Below are 26,643 nucleotides of genomic sequence, written 5' to 3' on the forward strand. Positions count from 1 at the left end.
GTTCCCACCACCCAGGAGGAGGGAAGAATGGAGAAAACCCCAGTTGAAATGAAAGGAGAGAGATTATTCCTGAAATATTTGGGCAAAAGAGAAAGAAGAGTTAAAGAGGATTTATATTTGTGAGACTGAGAGGTTGTCCTGAGTGGAAATAACAGAATGATGAAATTAGAGGGAAGAGTGGACACCCACCATAAAGGGAGGAAGACTGAAGAGGATCCAAATCATGTATTTGTGAAATGAGTGACTGAACAGTTTCCTCCATCTGTCCCATGTGCTGCCACCATTCATGGCTGTGCTTCCTAATCTGTGGGGCCGTCACTCCCGATTCGTCCGTGGCTTCAGTCTGTTCCTGTGCATTTATATGCTTGCACTGGGGAAGAGGAAAGGTGGTGGAGAAAGGGGAAGCACAGTCCAGGTGTAGCTCCATGTCTGCACTGTGTTTGTGACTTGGAGAGTGCTTCTACTGTAGTCAGACTTAAGTATCATTGTGCTGGCATTTACTCACTGCTCATTTCCTTAAGTCCGCGATGGCTGGGGTTGTCACTCAAGTTCTAGACCTGGTAAGCTCATCTTATTTGTTTATTCATTACTTTCCAGTTAGGTGTAGGGAAAAAGAGCCCATATATTAGCTTTCAGCTCATCTTGGTGCCTCTCACTTCCTTGATTCAGAGGGGAGAGTAGGGAGGATCTCAAGTAGGAGGCAGGACCTTCTCTCTGCCCCCAGCCCTGAGCCCATCCAACCTGGCAGTGATCAGAGCTGGAATGGTGTTCCTTTCTGAACAGGAATACTTCTACCAGCAGGTGCCAACAGCATAGTGACAGGATGACAGCATAGTTGGGGAGTGAGTTGCTCTGGAGATGGGAAGAAGAGCTTCCTGTTTTCATGAGGCTGATGGAGTAGACTTGTGGCTCTTATCATTCACCACCAGATGTGTCCAGCTGTTACACTTTCTACTCAATCCCAACCAGACATACTTAAAGTTCAAACCAACACTTACATCATCAAAACAAAAGTGTTTACAACATTAAGCCTTACTTAGGCTTTTAGTAATTTAAGTTATTAGTCTAGTGATAGAGGGAGTGCCCTTCCATAGAATTGTGTCTGGGAAAAGTCAGGCCCAGGGTGGATTTTCCTAGGTTTTCCTGCAACTCTAAGCTGTAAAGTGGTGGATCGAGATAACTGACTGGCTAAGGGGGAGGTACTCTTCATCCTAGCCTCTTCCTTCATTTCTCACGGATGCCTTGTCCCACAGAAGAGCTTATCCATCAACTCCAGTTAGGATCAGTTGGGTAGACTGCCTTTATTCAGGACTGTTACTGCTTTTGATGAGACACTATGTGGTGGTGTTTTTGTGGCTTGGCAATTGATCTTTCATACTCAGCTGTCATAGTGTCATTTCTTCTTATTTAGAGCCCCTCATTTGGGAGAATCTTCGGGGCTTTGGACTACTTATCAGTGTGATTATATCCCAGTCATCTATTTCCTACGTTAAAGTATCATATTTTGGGAATATTTTGATTGGTTTAGATGGCTTTAATTATGCCACGGTCGGTGAAATTCAGGGTTACTCTGGAGAGGTCTCCTTCCATAGGCTCAGTTTGCTGCTAAAAATATTCTGTCCCAGGGGTCCCTGGGTGGCTTAGTGGTTTAGCGCCTGCCTTCGGCCCAGGGCATGATCCTGGAGTCCCGGGGTTGAGTCCCGCGTTGGGCTCCCTGCATGGAGCCTGCTTCTCCCTCTGCCTGTGTCTCTGCCTCTCTCTCTCTCTCCCTGTCTCTCATGAATGAATAAATAAAATCTTAAAAAAAAAAAATTCTGTCCCAGCAGTTTTAGTAGTAATTAAGCATTTTCTGGAATTAGTTAGTCTATCTTCTTCACATTGTTTATTTATTAGTCTTGCTTAGCTAATGATGTTAGTTCTGTTCCCCAGGGAATTATTAAATCTGGGCAAAGGCTTATTATTTTAAAGTTTACATGCTGAATAATATTCCATTGTGTATATATTACCACATGTTCTTTATCTGTTCATCTATTGATGGACACTTGGGCAGTTTCCATATCTTGGCTATTGTAAATAATGCTGCTATAAATATAGGAGTGCATGCATCCCTTTGAATTAGTGTTTTTGTATTCTTTGGATGAAATATCAGAACTAATGTAACACTGTATGTTAACCATACTAGAATTAAAATTTTAAAAATTACTTAAAAAGAGAATAGTTTCCATTACATGCAACAAAAGAGAACTGTCCTAGAAAACGGTTGGGCCAGAGGGTGAATACAGAGTAATTGTGTTCAGGAGTCCCCAGAGGTCTTGACTTGTGGTATTGAAGAAATGAGATTGTGATTAGTTATTATTACCATTGTTATTATTCTTAGGAGCTAGTAATTATAAAACATTTAACCATAATAGTTTTAATTGTTATGAGATACAGCATAAAATATTTAAATGTGAACTAGAAAAAGTTGAATATGTTTCTTTCTTATCGTAATTATGTTTCAAAAGGTAATTAAAAATTCTTTTTTTCCAGTTTTTGAGCTTTCTATCATTAGGGACGTCCCACTGTTTACTGTTCAGACTCTGATTGTTGACAGTTAATTTTGCATAACTGATCAAGCTGGGGATCTCTTGCATAATCTCCTTTCTGTTTTTTCTTCTTCCTTTTCCCCTCTTTGCATTTCCAATACTGCCTGCCTTACTTATCAGCATATATAAAATGCACTTTTTAAATATATGTACCTGCTCACATATGTCTTTCTTACATATAAATGTCTTGTGTTCTGCATATGGGCTATGGTAACTGCTCTGAATCCCCTGATAGAATCCACTTGTGGTGGCCTCTTTAGCCTACACTTCTTGATTAGATAGGCAGAGTCCCTTTGATGTTAAGGTCTGGTCTTTTCTTTCTTTCTTTCTTTCTTTCTTTCTTTCTTTCTTTCTTTCTTTCTTTCTTTCTTTCTCTCTCTCTCTCTCTCTCTCTCTCTCTCTCTCTCTCTCTCTCTCTCTCTCTCTTTCTTTCTTGATTTATTTACTTATAAATAGAGAACACATGCCAGTGTGGGGAGAGGGAGACAGGCCAACTCTGTGCTGAGTGTGGAGCCCAATGTGGGGTTCCATCTCACTGCCCTGGATCCCGACTTGAGTCAAAACCAAGAGTCAGATACTTCACCGACTGAACCACCCAGGTGCCCATATGTTAAGGTTTCTAAGTGTAAGCAGTTAGTCCCTTGTGTTATAAATGGGCAACTACGGTATTTGAAGGAGAAATTGAGCCTTGTGTGGAGTCTATTTCCTTTCTAAGTTTAATTTATTTTTCCCTTCTTAGTTTTAAAAAATCTGTAATTAATATCCCTATCCCCACTTTGTTTCTTCCCAGAGTGACACCCCTTTCCTCACAGAATGTGATGATTCATCATGGCCAGACCCAGGAATATGTACTGAAGCCCAAGTACTTTGCAGCCCAGAAGGTGATATCAGGAGAGCAGTCCACTGAAGGTTCGTTCCCTTTGAGATACGGGCAGGGTCAAGTTACGGCACCTTTTCAGTGTGAGTATAGTCCAGTCAATGATTTTTCTAAGTTACAGTATTACAGTTTGCAAACACTTTGTTTGGTTTAGATGTCTTTAATGTGTCATAGCAGATAAAACTTAAGAGTTGTTTAAAAAAAACAAAACAAAGCCCCAAAACACAACAAACCCACCCTGGTTCCCAAAACAACCAGACAGCAAATCAGTTTCTTTATTTTGAGGAAAGCAGTTTCCTTGGATGTTGGCAAAGACTGTGAAGTGGGCTGCCTGTAATTCTGTTTCTCCAAGATGGCTCCATTTCTGAGAGATACTTGTTCTCATTTTAGATAAGTTGTATGCCTGACATGTTTACATTGATAAAATATTTTCTTTAGTAAGCTAGCCAGGATTCATGACTTGTGAAATGCCTGAAATGTCCTGCATTACTCTGAGGTTCACCTACAGTGGTTATTTTTATGGTAGGAGGTCCACTTTTTAGTATATTGAGCAGATGGCGTGGCAGGTTTTACTCTGAATTTGTAAGGAGCTATTGTATCAGTGGCCAGCTTGGTTAATATCTCAGTATGTGGGAAGCTCAAGGACAAGCCCTGGCTCAAAGGGTGGGGAATGTGATGATTTGTGGTTTAGGTATTACAGAGTGTCTGCTGGCAGCATCTGGAGGAAACGTTCTGGAGTGAGGCGCAGACCATTCAGAGCCGAGAGCTAGACACACGCGCCCATTCCAGCAGCTTCCTGCTCTGTCTCACGTTGACTGATTGCCTGCGCCACAAGTAATGAAAGAGGATGCCAGTTGTTAGGTTGAAAAGGACTATCTTTCACCACCAAAAGGAGTGCACATAGCTGAGCTAGAGGTTTTACAACCATGTGGCCCTTCAGAAGTCTGAAGTCTGTATATGTGTGGGTTTGGTTCCCTGGGCCCACCTGCACCTCCTGAGTTGGTCACCATCCTAGAGTGATTGACTCTTCCCTTAGAATTGGTCACTTAACAAAAAGACTATCTAATATAAGGTTTGCATTTTTCATCTTTTGAGAAAATTATGCTCGGTGACCTGAGGCTGGAACCCCAGAGCAGTAATTTGGTGAGGTTGGTAGGGCTGATGAGGACAGCAAGTCCTGAGGATTTTCAAGAGGGAAGAATGGAGAAATCCTATAGAGCATCTCCTGGTCCTTTAGGCAGGACACTTCCAAGGCATTTGTAAAACAGTACAAGTGTTAGTCTTGTGTTTAAAGATCCTTTGGGTTAAGTGCTTCATAACCTGTTCTGTGTGAATATCCCGGAGCATGTAATATTTTTCTAATCTTAATTTAAAAATAACTCCAAAGAGGTACTTATTTATTTCTTTGGATTTTTATATAGATAGAAATTTCTTAGAAGCCTTCCAGAATTAGAATGTGATGGGAGGAGAGTTTTTGAAAGCTGAAAGAGAAGAGAATTTTGAACTACATGGAAGTATCAGGAAAAGGTGGTCTGAGAATCACTGGTATTAAGACTAGGGATGAGACTGGTTTTGATCTGTCGATGATTCATTATTGGAATGACTGGTCCCACTATGTGTATTTTAAACTCTCAGACCTTTGTCCAAGGGTCTTCTGGAAGATGAAATTATATTTTAGAAAAACACTGGGTGTTATTCTGTATGTTGGTAAATTGAACACCAATAAAAATTAATTTATAAAAAAAAAAGTCCTACAGTCAAAAAAAAAAAAGAAAAGAAAAACAGAAAGATAAGTTTATCTATATTGTCCATCAATTTCCCACCCATTCTGTTTAAATGTAGTTCTTCCATAGCTGGGAGCTAGGAGAGTGATTCAGACTAACACATAATCACATTGATGGGATTCTCTGCTCACACTCCCCAGGAGTTAGTGGCTTTTCAAAAAAAAAAAAAAAAGTCCAGGAGCTAACTGAAATAGGCATATAGAAAGGAGGCCAGGAAAGGAGATGTGGCTATTTTTTGCTGAGACCAAAACTCTGTTGAGAGCTGGAAGGCTAATGGGAAAGTTTTAAAAAGAGGTAATTTGGCAGGACCATGAGGTTACGGAAATAGCAAAATTGAGTAAGAACAACAATAGAAAGATTAAAACTAGAAAGGAGGAATGAGTAATACTAAGAACCTAAAAGTAATGTCTTCCCATATTCAGCTTCATATTAGGTGAAAGGATCCCCCAAGAAAACCTTACATGTAACAGAAAAGAAAAGAGAAAGTTAGTAAGGGAAGTCTGAGGAAAAGCAGGAGCTTTTAGTATCTTTAATTTCATCTTTATAAAAGAGATCAAATGTAAACAGATGAATCTCTCATTTTGCCAAAGAATTTTAAGGTCCAGTTTTAGGAGTAGATCATTTGAGCTCATGAGAACAACAGAAGATATGACCAGCAGGTAGAGATAATGTATCTGGGGAAGAGACTGAGGAACCTCGTAACAGGCCACTGCTGTTACTTTTGGGAAGTTTTGGGACTGGAGCAAACGCTGAGATTGGCAAAAGGCAAGTGATGTTTTCCATGTTTAATTGGGATTAAAAAGGGTGGTCTGTCATAATGAATGTAGGTTTAATCATGCAAGCAGCAATGATGATGTTTAACTAGAGCTCTAAGCATTGTGTAAATTAATCACATGATAATAGAGGAGGCCATAGCCCTGCCAAACCCAAGTGAATAAGGATTTGCTCTTGACACCCAGTGGGACAAGAGAGAAATGGTCAGAATAAGCAGGAAAAGGATGATGGTAGGGGAGTGAGGGGGAGGGCACGGGGAGTGATGGGTTCAGTAAAGCCAAGTGTGTTAATATGTCTAGCACTCTCTAGATAAAACAAAGTAGATAGGGAGAACCAAACTATCAAGCTGCTAAGGAGATGTACTCTGCTGTGAAGAATGAACATTTTGTTAGAATTTCCCAAGTTTTGATGACCTAAGGTGCCATCCTTAACCACTGTATACATACTGCTTTTCCTATTTGGGTTCTGTGCTTTACCCTCCTGAGTCACTTCCCAGGTCACTTGACATCCTGTGTTGGGCATTCGCTGCTTACTGGATATCTCTGGTGACAAATTAATAATGGTGCTATGCTTTATTCATTGGTCTTAAGAGAATTTAATTTACATGAGTGTCAGCTACAGCAGGGTTCTGTAAACTTTCTCTTAAAGGATCTGATAGTAAATACCTCAGGCTTGGTGAGCCAAGATACATAATTGAGGACATTACATATAGGTTCTTACATAACCTTTAAAAATATGACCATCTTTAAATGTGAAAATCATTCTTAGCTGGCAGGTTTAAAAAAAAAATCGAGTAGCTGGCTAGATTAGTCTCATGGTCTGTAAAGTTTGCCAGGTGCTAATTTAGTGGCTCAGTCTCTCAGTGTACAAAAAACATCTAGACTTTGTATCTGTAGGTACCTAGGTCATAGCCTTGAATCAAAAGCTGTCTAGGAGACCCTGTCTATAACCAACTGTCCTTTATTGTCACTGCCCTGGCAACTCCACACCATAATGTTCTCCGATAAATCTCCACTAGTTGGAAGGCAGCTGGAAAAGCATGAACTACCAGGAGACCATTCTTATCCAATAAGTCTAGTTTCCTTTAATGTTAGAGTGACAGGCCACACAGCAATTGGGAAAATAATGGATGTTTTCTCCTGGTTGTTTAAAGAAAGCCTTTTAATATTGACAGAAATAACATTTTCCTTGGATGAACCGGTAACTGCCATCTGGCTAGACTGAATCACATTAAGCTATCACCTGAAGTCCTCCAAAAGTTAAACATAGTTGCTATATGACCCTGTGTTTCCACTTCTAGGTATAGACCCAAGAGAATTGAAAACATATGTTCACACAAAAACTTGTATACAAATGTTCATAGCAGCATTATTCATAACAACCAAAAAGTGAGAACAACCAAAATGTCTATCATCTGATGAATGTATAAACAAAATGTGGTGTGTCTTACAATGCCTTGTTCAGCCATAAAGAAGGAATGGACTACTGATAAATGCCACAATGTGAATGAACCTTGTAAGCATGTGGAGTGAAGGAATCCAGACACAAAAGGATTCAGGTCACATATAATTCCGTTATACGAAATGTCCAGAATAGGCAAATCTATACAGACATAAACTATATTAGTGATTGCTAGGGGTTGAGGAGTGGGGGGGATGGGGAGTGATTGTTTATAGTTAAGGAGTTTCTTTTGGGTTGGTAAGTATTGTGGAAATAGATGGTTATGGTGGTTGTATGATCTGTGAATATATTAAAAACCATGTTATGTTAAACAAAAATTAAAGTACTTATAAGTTGTTTTTCTTTTTCTTTTCTTTTCTTGCACCATATAGGTAGTTATAAAATACTTAGCATGAACTCCCAGGAATGCAGCTCTTTGGGCTCTCTCTAAAGATGGATGGTGTGAACTGAGGGATCTGCTTTATACAGTATTTTCCTTGGTGACTTCTAGGAAAAAATGGAATATGTAAACCAAATTCTCTTGTGTTTATTTTAGTATTTACAACCTAGAGGAAGAAAAGTTAAAATGACTTGATAACATTTGAAAGACCATCTTATAAAAACAGTCTTGACTATTAGTATAGTTTGTGCTTAGGAGCAAACCCAAATAATTCATGCAAAAAGAAATTAGTTTGGTGTAACTCCCTAGAAAAGAGACCTTGAAGGTAAAGAATATCCACACCAGACTATCTGCTGTTGTAGTGAAAACACTATGGGATGCTTGATAATGTTAGAAGCAGAAAGTATTTCTATTATAGTCTGTGGTGGAAGGACATTATAAGTACAGGAGAGCTTACTAAGAAATGTGGTAGACTTACTTGAAAAGGAGATATTTAGGATGGGCAGAAATATTCACGTAAATGAAATGGTTTGCAGGTTATGCAAAGAGTCCTATGAGCTAAGAGACTGGGCAATCTCTGGTTTAAATATGCAGCTGCTTAGTCTCCTTTCCTATTATATTTTAGTATTTGGAAATATTTAGAAATTTAAACTTCCTCTAAATCAAATTTTCCATTGCCAGTTCCAGTTTTCCTATCAAGATGGACTTAGCTTTTATTTTACTTTATTTTTTTTAAAGATTTTATTTATTTATTTGAGAGGGGGTGGGCAGAGAGGCAGAGACACAGGCAGAGGGACAAGCAGGCTCCGTGCAGGAAGCCCAACTGGGACTCAATCCTGAGACTCCAGGATCACGCCCTGGGCCGAAGGCAAGGCGCTAAACTGCTGAGCCACCCAGGGATCTCCGGACTTAGCTTTTAAACAGGTTATTTACATTTTAGTCACCTAAAATTTTAGTTTAATTTCATTCAAATTCTTTTTAACTTCATTTTAACTTCACTTAAATTTTTCATTTAAATTTCAGGATAGACACATGTCTTAGTTTACATACTAGCTTCTTAAAGTTTGAAAAGCAGATACACGTCAGACTTTTTTTTTTTTAAAGATTTATTTATTTATTTTTATTTACGATACACACACACACACACACACACACACAGAGAGAGAAAGAGGCAGAGACACAGGAGGAGGGAGAAGCAGGCTCCATGCCGGGAGCCCGACGTGGGACTCAATCCCGGGACCCCAGGATCGCGCCCTGGGCCAAAGGCAGGTGCCAAACTGCTTAGCCACCCAGGGATTCCCCACGTCAGACTCTTAAAAGAATTGCCAGTTATCCTCTGATGTGCCGAAATATGGGGGAGAGATTGATTATTGGCCTTTCAGACACTTACAAAAGAAGTTCGGACAAGCCCACTATTTTCACTGTTAAACATAGCCTTGCTGCTTGACTAAGCAGCCACTGTGGTGCAGGAAGCAGGTACACAGCCCCCCTTGGGCCCCTTCTGACAGCAGAAAATGTAATCCTGCCTGTGTTGGGGCCACCTTAGCCCTGGATCCTGTAGTCTCTGTCTGCTCCTTGGAGTCCTTGCTATAGACCAGCCAGCTCAGCAGCTGCCCAGCAGTTGGTCACAGGCAACCTGGAATTCCTGGCTCCCCCACTTGAAGATACAGCAGCCACTCAGGTCTCAGCCCTCAGAGGGGAGGCATTGACTCTGTTTTCTCAGAGCAGCATCCTTGCTGTCTGAGCCCCTGCATTCCAGTTCTGGCATCTCAGGGTTTGAGAGTTATGTGATTCCCCCCTTGAGAAAGTCTGTTCCTATGTTTGGAGTGAAGATCGTGTATGACTGCAGACTGGTACAACAAAGAGGTTACCAGGAAAACCGTGTGTGAGAAGGCAGTGCTTCTGCAAAGACTCAGAGCTGACAAGGTTTTTTTTTTCTTTGACAAAACAAATCTGAAGGTTAGGAGGCAGGTGGTATTTGGCTGGGACAGTTCTTCTGCTTATCCCAGCCACTTTAAGGAGGTAGACAAGAGCACTGCTTGAAGGCTCTGGATGCCCAGTGCCAGTTTGAGTTATCCCAGGGAGAGAGGGTCTGTGGTATAGTTCAGAGCACCAAACATGGGATAGAAGGTGGTTTGAGGGAGAAAGGCCAAATTCATCTTCCACCTATTGGCCCTTCACAAAAAAGACAAGAGAAACCCTGGACTGGCCATTGGAGAAAGACAAATGTAGATGTAATCAGTAGAGATAAGGAAATCAGAGCCAGATATTTCTGCATGGGATAAATTGTGATAGGGAGATCTTCAGAGCAGGAACAGTTAGAAAATACACATGAGGAAGAGTCTGGTCATGAGAACCACCCGGGCCTCACTTTAGGATAGGAGCTTGAAGAGAGAAAAGAAACAGAAGTTACTGATTGATGGGAGCCCCTCTGGATCAAAGCTCTGCACATGGGCAGAGTGTGCATTTCAGGGGAAGGAGAATTCTGTAGGCACACGTTCTGCAGCACTGACGGCCTTCCCTGCACGGAGACCACCTTTGGTTTGGTCAGGTGCAAATGAATGTCTTTGGGATTGGTCCTATAACCGATCCAGTTGGTACAAGGTGGCAGTGAAAGTGGGACCAGCCAGGAACTAGATCTTTTTTTGTTTTCATTAAACTCTAGACTTTATTCAGATGTTACCAGTCTTCCCAGTGATGTGTTTTTTTTTTCTGTTCCAAGATGCCATCCAGTAACCCACAATGCATGTAGACATGTATTTTTAGTGTCTTCCACTCTGTGACAATTTCTCAATCCTTCCTCGTGTTTACCATTTTAATGATTACTGATGAGGTATTTTGTAGATTGTCCTCCAATATGGATTTCTCTGATACTTTCTTCATCTTTAGCCTAGGGTCATAAGTTTGGGGAAGAAAACCACAGAGGTGGGGTGTCCTTGTCATCACTTCCTATCAGGTGATAATATGATATCCACATGATTTATTACTGGTGAAGGACCCTGGCTTTTATTCTGAATGATATGGGAGCCATGGGAGAGTTTTGAGCAGAGGAAGGATATGTCCTCGCTTTTAAAAGGATCATTCTGGAGCTGTGTGGAGATGAGGCAAGGCAAGAAGCATGGAGACCAATCAGGAGACTACTGAATTGGGTTCAAATGAGAGACAGTCATGGTATTTTTAGACTAGGATAGTGGTAGATGAGGTGGTAAGAAGGGGATGCATTCCAGACATATGCTAACAGTAGAACCAGTAAGATTTGTTCATGAATTGGATGTAAGATGTGAGAGAAAGAGAGGCTAAAAGGTAAGGGTAAGATTTTTGCAGGAACTAGATCTTATAAGAAGCTGTTGGAAACTAACAATTTAGCATTTAAAATACCAGGCGTGAAAAAAAAAAAAAAAGACTGCTTTATAGAAGGAATTCTGGTAAAGCTCTATGCTTTTTCCCTCGTGAAATCAAATTCCTGATTGGTCTGTTTGGTTCCACCACTTAGTGTGGGAATAAGGACCCTTGATCCAGTTTCTAGCCATTATGTCAGCATGGATGTTAGCACTATAGATGGCTGGAAGAAAATCACCTGTTCTTCAGTAGTTTCTGGCAAAGTGCTTGTTGGCTTATAAGCCTAGATGGCAAAGCAACAGCATTACTTGCTACAAACTGATGCTCAAGAAAATATTCCTGTGAATGTTGGTGAAGGACCAGGGTTTTGATGAGCTCATGCCCTTAAGAATCTATATTCCATTGAAAGGCAGGGTATTACCTGCTGAAGAGAAGGTTCTATGTGTAGTCTTGCCATGGCTGCTGTGCCTCAGTTGAGGGTGGTGAGGGAAGGGGGTGTATTTGTTGGATCACATCCCAGTCCAGGAAAGTAGGTGAACATGACAGTTCTCTTTGCCTCTTGATTGCTTACACACAGTGGATGATCGCTGGGTAATGGCAGACATAGACTGATCATAAACACTTCCAAGAAGCTTATCCAGCAATATTAAAAACAACAGTGGAGGAAAACCTAGAGTGAAGGGTTATGTAATCTCAGTTCTCCAATGGGCAGCCTTTCGTGCCAGAGAAGGAGGTTTCAATCCCAAGGGCCCAAGATTTCATAATAAATAAAGTAATCCAAGGATATTTCTGGGTGTTGAGACCAAGTTTAAGATATTGAGAAATAGATAGCGTGGTTCCAGAATATTCTGTGATCAAACTGTGGTATTGGTGGGGGAAAATACCACGAATGAATTTACAGGATGCCTGGAAAGTACAAAGCAGCATTTTGGGAGGAGGAAACCTCCTGTTTGAAAAAGAAAAGTTGCTGCCTCCTCAGTCTGTGGATTTCTCTGCCAGAAACTGAGGGCTTTATTTTGGTTTTATTTCTGAATAAGAAAATAGTTTCCAGGGAATCATCATTGTTAGAGTTGAAGTGATAGTTTTGATTCAACATGCATTTATTCAACATAAATTCAATATAAATATCACAAAAAATGGTAGTTTTGATTCCACACACAAAAAAAATATTGCTAATGAGATATTCTGAAGGGAACTGAAGTAGAGTTTGTATCAGCTCAGGGTAGTCCCCTGAAGGAGGAGGGCTCCTCTTAGCGTTGATAATGACCGTCTTGCGGTTAGTCTGCCTTCCTCACTCTGAGGTAGAGACCTCCCTTAACATTTTATGACTTTAGAGTTTGTGTTGTAATTTTCTACAATTTTAGTTCTGCATGATTTTTTGATATTTACTTAGTATTAGCCCCTTGTGACATTGAAATGTATCTTTACTGAAACCCAGCTGCCCACGTTCTGTGTTCCTGTGCAAGTTCACACATGGCTGGAATGGGAGGGAAACCCTTCTTCCCTAAGAGGTAATTGCAGTATGGTTATATTGGAGTACTCCTGGCAGGAAAACATTAAACCAGGAAATGTGTATGTGTCTGTAAGGATGTATATGTACGCGTATGTATATGCACAGATAGGCATATATATTCAATCACACATATAAATGTGTGTTATTTAAAGAATTACTTTTTTTTGCAGCTGCCTGCCATTATCCATCTGATGACTATCCATTAAAAAAAACAATTGCATGTAGCCCTATCAGTGCTTCACACATTTGCTCTTCCAAGGTCCCAGCTTTTTAACTAGATGAAAACTTGCAACAGGCAGCGGTTGCTCTTGTGAAAAACATCATGGTTTTTTTAAAAAAAACCCTTGTATCCTAGGAACAGACATAGAAAGCTTTGGGGAAAAAAAAGAATCTGGACGGCAGGTGGGAGGGCGGTGGTTGTGGCTCCCTTTGGTCGATGGCCCCTAAGGCTGCTTGTGTGGGATTGAGTGCTCTCTGCTAAGGATGTCTGGAACCGTGTGCACCAGGCAGCTGTGCGTCTTGTTTGAATGAATGCCCCTTCATGGCTACAGGTGCATCTCCTGATGGCCGCTGCCTGCCTCAGATCCAGCAGAAGCCCCAGCTCTTCCTCCCACGCATTCATTTCCCTTCCTTGCAGAGCCGCTGAAGCAGGCTCTGCTTGACTTCAGAGGGCTACAGAGTAATACTCTCCAAACAAAATCTTTTGATATTTTTTCTCCTTTTACTCATCATTCAGAAATATCATGGTGCCTTTGATGATTCAGTTAGGTAGATGCTATATAGTGCAAAGGTCTTTTTCTTTGTTTTTGTAACTGTGGATATTTAACAAAAACAAAACACTGTTTAAATGTGCTTTAATTTGTTTTTCCAGGGAGAGAGGGAGGCACGTATTTTGTTAGTATTTCCCTGAACTGTTGAACTTTTTTCATGACCTTTTTTTTTTATCCTGGAATAAATAATAAAAATGTAGATCTTATTTACATGTAATTCTTTCTTCCTGCCTCCTCCTTGCCGTGGCTTCCTCGTGGGTATACTGGACTTTCCCACCCATTGATTTTGAGCTTGGCTATGTGACTTGCTTTTACTAATGGAGTGTGGGTGGAATGACAGTGTGCCAGCTCTAAGCTCTAAATTGGATGGTTCCACTCTTCCTTATACTATGAAAACCGCATTTTTCTCTGGTCTGCTGACATGCCAGTTCCTTTGGCTTCTGATTTCTTATATTAATTTAGGGCAGAGGATTTACTTTTTAAGACCATCTGGACAATTGTCAGTCTCAGAGCAGATGATACCATTTTAATCCAATAGGTTACACAGTATCCTACTATCCATAGGATAGTAAAAATGCTACTCTGGGTGACCTCTCTTTCTTGCCACAGTGGACTTAGAAGATGGGTAGGCACATGACCTAGGAAAACCGGTCTGAGTTGGCCAGCTGCCCTAAGGTGGACTGACAAAAAAACATTCCCTCAAAGGGATGATACTGATGAAGTAAGATTAATTAGAATATTTCAAGAATTTGTAAGTTAGAGTTGAACAATAAGCAACTGGCACAGAAAAGTAGAACACCAAGTAGAAGAGGAAACAGCCGAGAGAAGCTTTCATGTTAATGTTGGATCCAAGAATGAAGTTCAACAGCATTTTCTGGATACAGGGCAACATATAATGAGTTGCTGAAAGTACTATGGATTTTTAATGTCTTCCCAGTTATTTAGGTATATATTCTAGTCTCCATAAGGTCTGGCTTTATGTGGCTGGTCATTCCTGTGTTGTCTTGAGACTTGCATCTCCTATATTACTACACATAGCTTTAACGTACAATCTCATCACTAGAGAGCATGTGCAGTGCTCCCCCACCCCGCCATTGTACTGTAGGCAGAGACCCCAGCTAGCACACAGTCTGTTTGAACCCTTCCCTTTAACAGCTGCATGTCTTGATGTGTCAGAGCACCAAAGGCTGTCTTTTAGAGAAGAAACCCCAGGTGCTTTTTTTTTCTTCTCTCCCTTTCTCCTGTTTATACCCTCTTCTTCCTGAGAAAGCTCGGGGTGTTGATAGATCCACAGGCAGGTGGGTAGGGTCAATTCTATCCAGGGAACATTGAGTACTCAGAATTGCTCTGCCTGGCCTGGGCTTTCATAAAGCCTGCAGTATTACCAAATTTATATCTCAGTACCCATTTGGGTTTTTAATAGAAATGTTTTCAGCTCTTGGATTCTTGCTCACACCGAATGGAGAATGTCTAGCTTCAGTTCATTAAGGAGTATGGACAGGAACCTTTCCAGTAAGACCCCTGAAATCCCATCATGCCTCCTATGCATCTTTTTCTGGTATGGATTTTCAGGCAACCACAGTGGGGTATGTGTGCAAATACCTGTCAGGCATGCTCTTCCATGTCTTGAACATGGAAATAGAGTAAAATTAGATGCCTCTTTTTAAAGTTTTAAAAAGACTCTTAGTGGAGAAAGTGATTCATAATGTTTCTTGTCAGAGATCCCAGTTTCCAAACCACACCTTAATATACCTCAAGAACATATAATACGTATTTTTAAAGACCTGCTGAAGGTATTGGAAATTATATTCTTGTCTCTGAGCATCAGATAATTAGGAAATTTGGACATAAACTCATTTGTTCCCACCAGTGGCACTATGTAGATTCCATCTTTCTCTTTTTCCTCATCTGTGTAGTACTTACTGTATGCTAGCCACTGTATAAAGAGACTGATATGCATTAAGTCAGTGTGTTACATTATAACATTAGTATATTAATCATTTAAGATTTACCCTACATGTATATTCATGTGAGTTTGTTAGGAACCAAAAATATAATGAGTTAAAAATGACCAAAACCAATCTATTCATTGGGAGGAGTGCTACTTTATCTGATATGGTGGCAGATGGTAGCTACACTTGCGATGAGCATAGTATAACCTGTATGGTTGTTGATTCACTGTGTTGTACGCTTGAAATGAATATAACACTGTTTCAACTATACTTCCGTAATAAAGGTAGAAAACAGGAATGCTACTTATTAGCTCTTTATGTGTTATTTTTAAGTGAGTGCAACCCTAAATTTGATGAAACCCTAAAACAAAGCTGTCAACTTTATTGTTATATGCAGGGCTTTAATGATAGTAACTCTTAAAAATTATCTAAACTTAGAGTTTCTGGCAAGAATTGTTTAACTTAATTGCAGAATAAGCCATTCTAATCAGTGGGTTTCAATTTGTTGAAATCCATTTTGATACCTTTCAAACCAAGTCAAGCAATCAGATCTTATCTGGAAATTATGTAGGAATCAAAGTCCACAGTGGAACTTTACTTTATTCTAGAGTCTTAAATAATAATTATGACCATAAAGCAAACATCTTGAGATGAAATTTTCCATACTTAGAAGCTCTTGTGGGTTTTGCTATCTAATATATCATGGGGTAAATGTCACCACTAGTTTGAGCTTTCTCTCACAGTTGCTCCACTAAGAACTGACCACATGTAATGATATCCTCTTGGGTTTGCATAGTATTTAACAGCTTATGAATTATACCCATACAAATTATTTCATATGGCCCCTGCCACGGTCTCACGAGGTAGATGGGTTGGGTGGCATTAATCTGTGTCTTTTTTTCCACTCTAGTTTGCAAGATCCCGGAGGGTGGAGCCTGTGACTCGTTTCACTGTATTCTTTTCCATTGAACCTCTGAATATTAGTTTCTCTGTCAAATAAAAATCTTAGCAGTTATTCTGTAGGTCTGTTGTAAGAGTGAAATGAGGTGAGTGAAACCTAACGTACTGCCAAACATATAGTATGTGCTCAGTCTGTTTCCTTCCCTTGCTCCAACCTTCCCAGGTGCTTAGTATTCTGTAGTTTTCATAGTAAATGCTCTTTCGAAGTGTAGGAGAGGCATTGGGCAGTGAGGAAAGAGCAAAGGCCAGCTCTGAAATGCCAGCTCTACCATTTCCTGACAAAACGACCTTGGTTAGGTTTCTGATGAATATCTCTTAGTTTTGTAGTCTGTGAAGGGGTGTGAGTGTCATCTAAATGATAGTGGTGTACCTGTGAGCTCCATAGCTTAATTTAGGTGCTCAGCACACAAGTCTATCATTTATGTAGACAGTGCTCTGTACATTAGAAAGATCTATAAATTCAGTTTCTGTGTTCTCAGAATCTAGGGAAAAAGAAGCAGAGAAGTGTGTGTGTTTATATTTTACTGTGTAACAAATTAATCCAAACCTTAGTGTTTTTTTTTTTAAGATTTTATTTATTTGAGAGAGATTGAGAGCCAGAGAGATCACAGAGGAAAAGGAAGAAGCAGACTTGCCGCTGAGCAGGAATCCTGATGTGGGGTTTGATCCCAGGATTCTGGGATCATGACCTGAGCCAAAGGCAGGCACTTCACTGAGTTACCCCAGCGCTCCTAAACCTTAGTGGTTTAAAGCAACAAATGTTATTTTACAGTTTCTGTGCCTCAGAAATTCAGAAATACCTTAGCTGATTGGTTTTGGCTCAAATTCTGTCATGAAGCTGCCATCAGGGTATCAGCAGGGGCTGCTGTCATCTGAAGGCTTGCCTGGGGCTGGAAGATTTACTCTCAGGGTGGCTCACTCACATGGTATTTGGCAGGAGACTTTGGTTCTTTGCCATGTGGACCTCTTCCTGGGCTCCGTAAGTATTCTCATGGCCTGGGAGCTGGCTTCCCCCCAGAGGGAGTGATTGGAGAGAGAGAGAGAGAGAGAGAAAGAGCCCAAGACAGAAGCTGCAGTGCCTTTTGTGATCTGGTCTCTGAAGTTGAAGCCATCACTTCTGTTTTATTCTATTCTTTAGACAAGAGTTCCTAAGACTAGCCCCATGCTCAAGGGGAGCAGAACTGGATTTCAAAAGAATCTGTGGATTTTAAAACCATCACAGCGTTCAACAGGAGAGGCACTATCTTGAGGAGGGGGAAAGTGGAGAATGAGTGACCTAAAAAGAATTAACCTGAAAGCTGGAGAATTTACAATGTGCGATTGCATATCAATTCATTTTTTATTGGCAGTTAATCATTTTTCAATCTTATTTATCACATGATAAATATAAACTCGATCTAACACAACTTTGAGAAAAGGGATGTTTAGACTGAAATCTTTTCTAATGATGAGTTCTATTGAATTTGGCATTAATCCCTTAGAGAGCATCATTGGGGCCATTTGATGGAATCATTTAGAAAACCGAGCCAGAGAGAATTTCGTGCTGTGGGGAGGAGAACAAAAAGTAAATGACAGAATCTGTATTCTGCAAGCTTGGATTCCTCTGATTCTGTACTTCTAAATTCAGTGATTAAAAATGCCACTTTTCTTCCATATAGCCAATTGCTTCAGCGGATTTTTTTCTTTCAACAGAACCCATCAAACTGAAGAGTTGTTTTGGCAGTTACAAAATCGTTCATATCTTCACCTTCCTTAGGGTTTCTTACAATGAAATGCTTTCAAATTATATCTCTTTGCTCTGGACTTAAACTGCCTCTGTGACAGAATTGGAATTTCTGAGAGGCACATCAAGGTATTTGTTTCCAGCTTGGCAGCTCCAGTGATTCAGAATACTTGCACAGGGTATAGGAAGTTTGGATCTCCAAAGTCTGCCCTGTCTTTTGAGTTTTTTTTCTTCTTTCAGGCAGAATTTAAATTTTGTATAGTATGCTAGACCATTTTCTTCTTTGTGTCTGCCTTGAGCATGAGAGGGAAGTTCCTAAGCCTCCTTACGGAGATGATAGAACCCTAATGGCTCTCAACTCCTTTAAAGTTTTGTGACTTCCAGTTATTAGTTGGAGTAAAAGTTGCTTCTTTGCCCTTTTGGTAGACAGTGGAATGCCTGTGTATTCCTCACCTGGATTCATACTACCTTTGATTCAACTTCTTTTCATTTCCTAACCCTGCATTCTTTCCCATGGTGCTCCCCTCTCACCACCTAAGTGTTTTTTGTCTCAAAGAGGGAGAACCACCCAGTGGGATGTTCATTACAAATAGAGAAGGAGAGTAAGGATACAAATTGTTTTCTTGGGCTTGATTGAGGCCAAAGGAAGATTGGTAAAGTAGGAAAATATGTGTAAATTGAATTATGTGCTAAAAGCAAGGGGAAGATGGAGAGATGCACTGTCCAAACTGGCATGTCTAGCTTGCTGAAAGCTGTATAGAGAGGGGATAAGTGGGTTGGTTCAAGAGGATAAAAGTTGGAGAAAAAGGAAGAAATGTTTTCTAGGGGCAGAAAACTACATGAAGGAAGTAGGCATGTGAGAGAGGACTTTTGGGCAGTTTGGTTCAACTAATGCCCAGGCTCTGTGTGGAATGCTGAGGATGTGAGGCTAGATTTGCCTCTAGCAAAGGGATCTCAACTTTCTTTGAAGGAGTTTGTTTTTGTCAGAAATATGTGTCAAGAAGATTTGTCAAAACCAGTATGTAAATAATACGGAATCCTAATTCTCAAAGTGTATAGTAGATATAATCTGGTACCCTTATGAGAAGTGGCCCCCACTTAATGGAGCTGTGATAATTCATGAAATTTTTTCTTTGGTAAACAAATAGCCTAGTAGGTAATCCGCCTTTTGAGTCAGACTTGCTTCTCCACACACACAAATAAACAGATGTTATTTATGGAAATGGTGAGTGATAGACTGATAACAAATGCCTCCATTTACTTCTGTTTGGAAAAACAACAAATGTGGGGATAAATAAAACCTAATTCTGTTCCAAAATTAATGCACAGAAAATTCGAATCATGTGAAGCATATCTAATCCCTGCTTTCTGTAAGGAGACCATGCAAGCTAGCCAGATTGTATGAGTACAAGACATATAAGTGTTCACTGCTCTGCATCTTGTTCTCTGGGCTCATGGACAGCAGTGCAATCCTCTCTTGTCAGTTGTAGAAAGCCTGTCCTCCCATGGCTGTGTGTGTGATCTCTAACTGTGCTGCTGCAAAGACCAGCATGGGTTTTTAAAGAAAGGTAGAGATATTCACTTGAAAAAAAAATGCATCTTCTAAATGGTATTTCTCTCTTGTGAGACCAACTCTGAGAGGGAGTAGCATCTTGAATGTTGATGCCAAAAAAGAAAAAAAAAAGAAAACCTCCCTGGACAAACTCACACAACCCTTCCCAAGTATGGTTCCCATAATTGTGAGGATTCTAGATCCAGTTGGTGGACTACATTCTCAATTCAGTATTGAGAACATAGATACAGTGAGTATTCCCCCCTCTGCTCTTTCTTTTTTGCTTCATTTTATGTTATGAACTGAGTTAAGTCTTGTCACCTTGGGGATGTTTCTCTCAATCTCTTTCTTTTCCAAGATTTTATTTATTCATGAGAGACACAGAGAGGCAGAGACACAGGCAGAGCAAGAAGTAGGCTCCCTGTGGGGAGCCTGATGTGGGACTTGATCCCCAGACCAGTCCAAGGATCATACCTGGAGCCAAAGGTAGACACTCAACTGCTGAGCCACCCAGGCGTCCCTCTCTCCCTCTCTTTAAAGATTTATTTATTTATTTGAGAGAGAGAGTGTAAGAGCGTGAGTGTGGGGAGGGGCGGAGGGAGAAAATCTCCAAGCAGACTCCTCACTGAGTAGGGAGCCCAATCTGGGGCTTGATCTCATGACCCATGAGATCGTGACCTGAGTCAAAACCAAGGGTTGAATGCTTAACTGACTGAGCCACTTGGAATGCTTAACTGACTGAGCCCTGGGAATGTGTCACAGCATTTCAGATGCCACCATCCTTTCTGGATAGATTGGCAATGGTAGGTTTCCTGGTATTCAAGATTAGGAGCAGAGATTTCCAGATATGTTCTAGACAGGAGAATTTTTAAAGTCCTGTCAAAGGAACCACTGTGAAATAGCCTACTGCAGTTGTAGGATGCCATGACTGAGCTTCCTCAGAGTGTGGTCACCTCTTCCCCTGGACTGCAGTCCAGAGCCTGTCCTGAACTTTGCTGGGTATTCCTTATCTGATAGCTGATATATGCCTGCCTGAACAGTTGAGTCCCCTTGGGGAATGTTAAAGAAATTATTTTACAAAAAAAAGATCAGAATATGAAAATGTCAAAAAGCATTGGTTTGTTTTGTTAGTTTTCCACTTTTAGTATGACTCTATTTTTTTCCCCAAACTGGATCCGATCCTGCTGGGTGAGCAACTTGTTGGGTAAAAGTTAGTCTTTTGACTGTAAAATATATTACACCTTTAAATATACTTGATTTTGTTCCAGAGATAAAAATAGGATCTTTTAAAAAATATTTTTAGAGAAGGGAACTTATGGTTGGTGTTAAAAGAGTAGAAATCCTGAGGAGAAAAAGGAAAGATGAAAACCAGTCCCATGGTCTCAAGGTGTGTTGCTTAGAGTCCTCCCGGTACAGTGGGTGTCTGGTTGGCAAAGCAAGATTGAAGGCTGAGAAAATGTGATTCTAGGTGACAGTCTGAGATTTTATGTCTGGAGTCAAGGTAAAACAAAGACTGAATGAAATAGGAAATTAGAGCAGATTCCTGAAATATGTGGAAATTTGGGATGCAATCTACCATCTTTGTTGTGGATCTCTGACTAGTCTCTTGGCCAGTCTCCCTGAGCTGGGAACCAACATGTATTTCATAAAATTGTACTTATTTATTTGAGAGAGAGAGAGAGAGAGAGAGAGAGAGAGAGAGAGAGAGAGAGAGAAGGTGCATTAGCAGGGGGAAGGAAAGACAGGGAAAGAGAGGAAGACTCTTAAGCTGACTTGGCACTGAGTCCTGACTAAGATTATGACCTGAGGTGAAACCAGGAGTCTGGCACTTAACCCACTGAGCCCCTCAAACCATGTGCCCCTCAAACATGGTTGGTATATAGGGTGGGTTTTATGGCCCAGTGGCAATTCATATCAGGCTTGTAGAATCTCAGTAGTAATGTTTTTGATTTCCTAGTTCTTTGCCTGACAAAGGGAGTGGATACTTAGTAAACAACAACAAAAAATAGGTTTAAAAGCTCCTTATACATAATTATAACTCTTATTTACAAAATTAAAGGAAGTTTCTCTCATGTGTCAGTTTGATTTGTGCATTAGTTGTGAAACTGGGAGCAAATGTTTTTCTTTTGAAAAAGTGTTTGAGAAATTTCTGTTTCCTGTTTATTCAGTTATTCTCTCATTGGCATGTTTAATTGAAAAATTTCAGTTTTTTATGTCATTGGCCATTTTAGGGTAATGTTTTAATGATTTTGGGAAAAATGTGTTTTGTAATGATTGCAGGGTTTCCTGAATAACAATTGTGTTTTTGCTTGATCTGAAACTTTTATGGCTAAAACATTACTCTTTGACAAATACAGCATACAGCAGGTATGTTTTGAGGCTAAAGGTTTAATAGGAGTATTCTTTACTATTTTAACACTACTGGCAATTAACTCATAGATAAATGTTGCTTATTTAGTTTCTTTCAGTGAAGTTTGTTCATTCAGTTACTGTTCTGGAGCACTTACTATGAGAAACATGTTGGGCATATAATAGTGACCAGATACATTCCTGTTGTCATGGAGATTATATTCTCACGATGATAATCAAACAGTATAGAAAGATCATTGGTTGGTTGGGTGCACACACATACAAGGTAGAGGCGGTCCAGCCTAGAATTAAACATTTTCTATATGTAAGTTTATAGGTCATCTTTAAATCCATGAGCTAGAACAGGATGATATCATCTAGGAAGTCAGTAAGGAAAAGAGAAGGCTACAGAGGCTGAGCTCTGGGGCCCTTCCCTGGATAGGGTCATGAGGAACAGTGGACAGCAAGGTAGACCCATGAAGGAGTTAGAATAACTCAGAAGGCCAGTGGAGAAAGTGTGTTACGAAGCAGAATGTCCTTGTGTGTCATGCTGAATGTTCAAGGAAGAAAGACCCAGAAGGTTTACCAGTGAATTTGGCAATGTGGAGACCCCAATGGCCTTGACAAGGGCAATTTTGGTGAAGTATGGACAGCAACAGCTTAACTGCAGCAAAGTTCAAAAGAGAAAGGTTGGGGCGGCAGTGGAGATAGCCAGTAGAGCAGCTCTTTTGGAGAAGTTTTGCTGTAAGGAGAGCAGAGAAATAGAGCATTACCTGCAGTAGAGAGGCATGGAGACAATATTCTTGATATTTTGGGCAAGAGCACAACGTGTTTGCATGCGAGCAGATGGGAAGAAAGCAAGTCTTTGAGTCTGTAAAAGAGGAAGGGATCCACTGGTTTAGCAAGGGGTTAGGTGAAGGGGAGCTGGCTTTAGCTAGAACCTCTTCTTTCATCAAGGGGAAGGCAGGACAACTACAGATACAGGTAAGTTGGTAGGCCTGGGTCTTTATAGCTTTTATTTTCTCAGTGATTCAGGGAGTGAGGTCATACAAGAGAGTACGTGACTAGGTTGCTGCTGTGTTTCTGCCCAGGTGGATATTTTAGGGACTGTGGTCACATTTTTCAAGCATGGTATACATTTGATGCCTGCTTTTTGATGAGTAGTAGGCAATTCTGTAAGGAGCTCAGAATATATCCAGAAATTTACTCTTACACTGAGTGATTTAACGGACATATAGAAAGGCAAAGAAGAAGAATTTATTTCCTTTAATGTATAAAAAAAGGAGAGGAAATCTTGTATAGATGTGTGAGAGAGAAAAGTAACTGATACTGAGTGGATATTAATGGAGGGTTGAACAGGAGAGGAAACTCACATGGACCTTCCTTTAAATGTGTATCATCTGGGTAGCAACCAGTTCTTCCTCTGCTTCTTCACCTAGTTACATGTACCTGGCAAAAACCTCAAGAGATGCTACTGGAATGTAACTCCTAGATTCTTATCTGAGGAGGTGCTCAATCATACCTAGAAATCTCCTCTGAGTTTCCCTCTTGGAGGATGTTTCCCTCTTGGAGGATGTTCCAGGACTAGAGCCACCTGATGAAGTCACAGATGGTGATACAAGTTTGTTTGCATTGCACCTTTCTCGAGGAACACAGAATTTTCTCCAGGAATTATTTTAGTAGTCTGTGAGGAGTTAAGCAAGCCTGGTGAGCAGAACAATGAAGCCCTGTTATTCTTAGCATTATTTAATACTTTTATGATTTGCCCTTCAAAGAATTCTTGGCCTTCGGGCAACCATGGACTGCAGCAGGAGAACAAGCCCTTTGCTCTGTCTCTCACGTGTGTCCTGTGTATTGAACCACCTCCAAAGTCTCTTTCAAGAGCCTCAGTTAATGCAGGGCAATGTCTTTTAAACACAGAGAAGGTGCTTCTCCTTCCCAGAGCCTATGCTACTTGGTCCCTGTTTTTAAAGTTGGATGAATGGTCATGTGCTGTCACAGCATGAGGGGAGGCTGTATTTGTGCATGACATCTGATGTGAGTCTTGAACTTGTTCTGTTTATTTCTTTGGCTGCCTTTGCTTTCGGTCCCATCATAGGCTAATGATTGAAAGGTGGCAGCTGGGCTCTTTTCTAGACTGAAGTCCATTGGTTGGGGACAATTTTCAAATTTTTGAGTTTTTCTCTGTTGTTAATGATTTGGAAGCAGAAGTGAAAGCTTTTCCTACTGGGAAGATATTGTCTTCCCTTCCATCCCATTCACCATACACTCTGAATGTCTGTGGTTTGTTCTAAACCACGTGCCAGTGCCTCTTCCTGGGGGTTGAAATCTGCACGGGGTCTGGCACAACCTGCAGACAGGATGTTGACTCTTGAGTGTCTTGACTGACTGGCTGACTAGGAGGTCCAATGGAGGTGCTGCATGGCTCCAGGCAATCTGTGGTCCTGGCCAACACCTCAAAATGCAAGGTTTGATAGTGCTTGCTTAGGATTTTGGGGGCTGATTTGCCTATGGGGATCTAAAAATGACATTTTTTTTTCACCAGAAGGACCAAGCATGAAAGCCGTGCCAAGCAGTTTTCCCTATTAACTCCCGATTGGCCTGACTTTTGCTTCCCAAATTTGTAATTCTTAATCAGTGCTGGTGCTCCAGGGACAGTCTTTGACTACTGATTTAATCATGGGCTTTAGTCTCCTTGCTGGTGAAGCAAGGCCTTATTAGACCACAGTGGAATCCGTGATCTCCATGGGGTTTGACAGTCTTCCCTGGGGTCACTTCATGTATTCTGTTTTTACTAGGTACTTCCTAGATGCAAGCATGTGGGGTTCTTGAGTATATGTTTACTCAAAGCATTTGAGGAAGGTGCTTCTTACAAAGGGGTGTCTGGAGGAAAGTTCACTGCCACGTCGCTAAATTCCCACAAACTCTTAACAGATAAGTGGTATTGTCTTGAGCTTGTCACGTGTGAGGAATTTGAAACTCAGAGCAGTTTACCTTACTCTTGGGTACTTTGAAACTTAAACTGTACATGATACCCTAGAAATGATATATAGAATGCATAGAAATGATTTTACAAGGGGATGGAAGAGTGTATTTTCTAATCCATTTAATATTTATGGAGATCCTATTAGAGCTACAAATGACCATCTAGCGTCAAAAGAAGCTGTGAGCTTTTCAATACTGATTTTGAGATTGTTGTAGAAAACAAGAGCTAGTGTAATGAAGAAATCAATTCTTTGTGAAGACAAGAGGACCTGCTAGGATTATGTGTCTGCTTTAGAATTAGACTACTTTATAGCAGATGTTAGTAAAACACAAAGGGAAATATGAAATAAAATGTGTCTTCTTCCAAGAAGATGTGAGCATTGTAAAAATCAGAATTAAGTCATATGAAACTGTCTCTGCCTTTTGAAAATCCAAATGATTCCAGGCCAAAAAAATTTTTTTGGCAAAGAAATAGAATAAGTTTTAAAAACAATAGGCCCGGAGAATCTCAAGTGCCTATAAAGTGACTACTGTAGCTGAGAGGTGAAATGGGAATAATGATTAAGTGCTTGCTTTCTTTGGATGTCTCTCTTCGCCTAAGTGAGCATAATTTAGGTGACGGTATGAGCATCTGCATGGCAGCTGCTGGTGCCACGAGTTAATGCCAGAGAAGACAAAATAGTTGGCACACCATTTCTAATTTCATTATTGTACCAAGAGCCAGAAAAAATAGAAGTTTATATTCTTTTGAAGTGGCACGATATTGTCTCTCTCTCTTTTTTAAATGGCTTCACACACTTAGATACACAAAGTATTCTCAAGATATTTGTAAGCATGGTCTGACAATTTAGAGTGTGGGCTGGTTTGTTTGTGTGGGTGTATGTATGCTACTGTTGTAAAAAAAAAAAAAAAGGCCGAGCTATATGAATTTTGCCTGACTCTGGAATCAACATTCTATTGTAGTTTTTTAAATTTCTGGGTACACCCAAACATTTTAAATGTTGTGTAAGCATTCAAAGCAGTGGTTGCCAACTGTTTCTTTAAATAAAGTTTTATTGGAATATAGCCACAACCATTCATTTACATACTGTTTTTGACAGTCTGCTTTCCTGTTATCACAGCGGAGTTAAATAGTTGCCCAAAGAGTCCATTAGGCCTGTAGCCTTAAAATATTCATTATTTGGCCCATTATAGAAAAAGTTTCTGGATGCCATTTTGCAAGGTGCTGGAAGATCTGGTCGGCCCCTAGGATATCTCCCCACTTCACACTATGTGTCCTTTCTCTTGTGTTAGAACCACTGAATGAGAATGGGTAATATTCTTGGAAAAACATTTGAAAAGAACTGAGGCTATTTTTTTTCTGGAAGACTCTTTTTCTCATGTTAAGTGAGAGGGCCAACCCAAGCTGATCTCTTCAGGTTTCTGCTAACTTGTGCATTTTTTGCTTACTTGGTGTAGTTAATTTTGAGTAGTTGAAGACTGTCTTGTGGAAGAGGCATTATTAGATTGTGAGACCATGGGGAGGGACCAGGGTGGGGATTAAGGGGTGCAACTGACACACTTGAGCTCAAAAAGGAAGAACAGTTGCCAGGAACAGCTTATAACTAGAATGTGCTATCCTAGTGGATAATGAGCTCCAC

The 26,643-nt window shown here is 40.4% G+C and overlaps 1 protein-coding gene across 6 annotated transcripts in view; it reads left to right on the forward strand.

Annotated features, from left to right (window-relative positions):
• LTBP1 (latent transforming growth factor beta binding protein 1) overlaps positions 1 to 26,643 on the forward strand; it is a 389,672-nt gene that overhangs the window by 134,528 nt on the left and 228,501 nt on the right. For 3 of the 6 annotated variants that reach the window (XM_055327297.1, XM_055327298.1, XM_055327299.1), the window contains exon 4: positions 3,376 to 3,545. In XM_055327297.1, coding sequence (XP_055183272.1) covers positions 3,376 to 3,545 — 170 coding nt within the window. Of the gene's footprint in view, positions 1 to 3,375; positions 3,546 to 26,643 lie in introns of those variants that run through there. The other 3 variants (XM_055327300.1, XM_055327303.1, XM_055327302.1) reach the window with 2 other exon arrangements.

Source organism: Nyctereutes procyonoides, unplaced genomic scaffold, assembly GCF_905146905.1.
Source record: "Nyctereutes procyonoides isolate TBG_1078 unplaced genomic scaffold, NYPRO_anot_genome, whole genome shotgun sequence".
Lineage (NCBI taxonomy): Eukaryota > Metazoa > Chordata > Mammalia > Carnivora > Canidae > Nyctereutes > Nyctereutes procyonoides.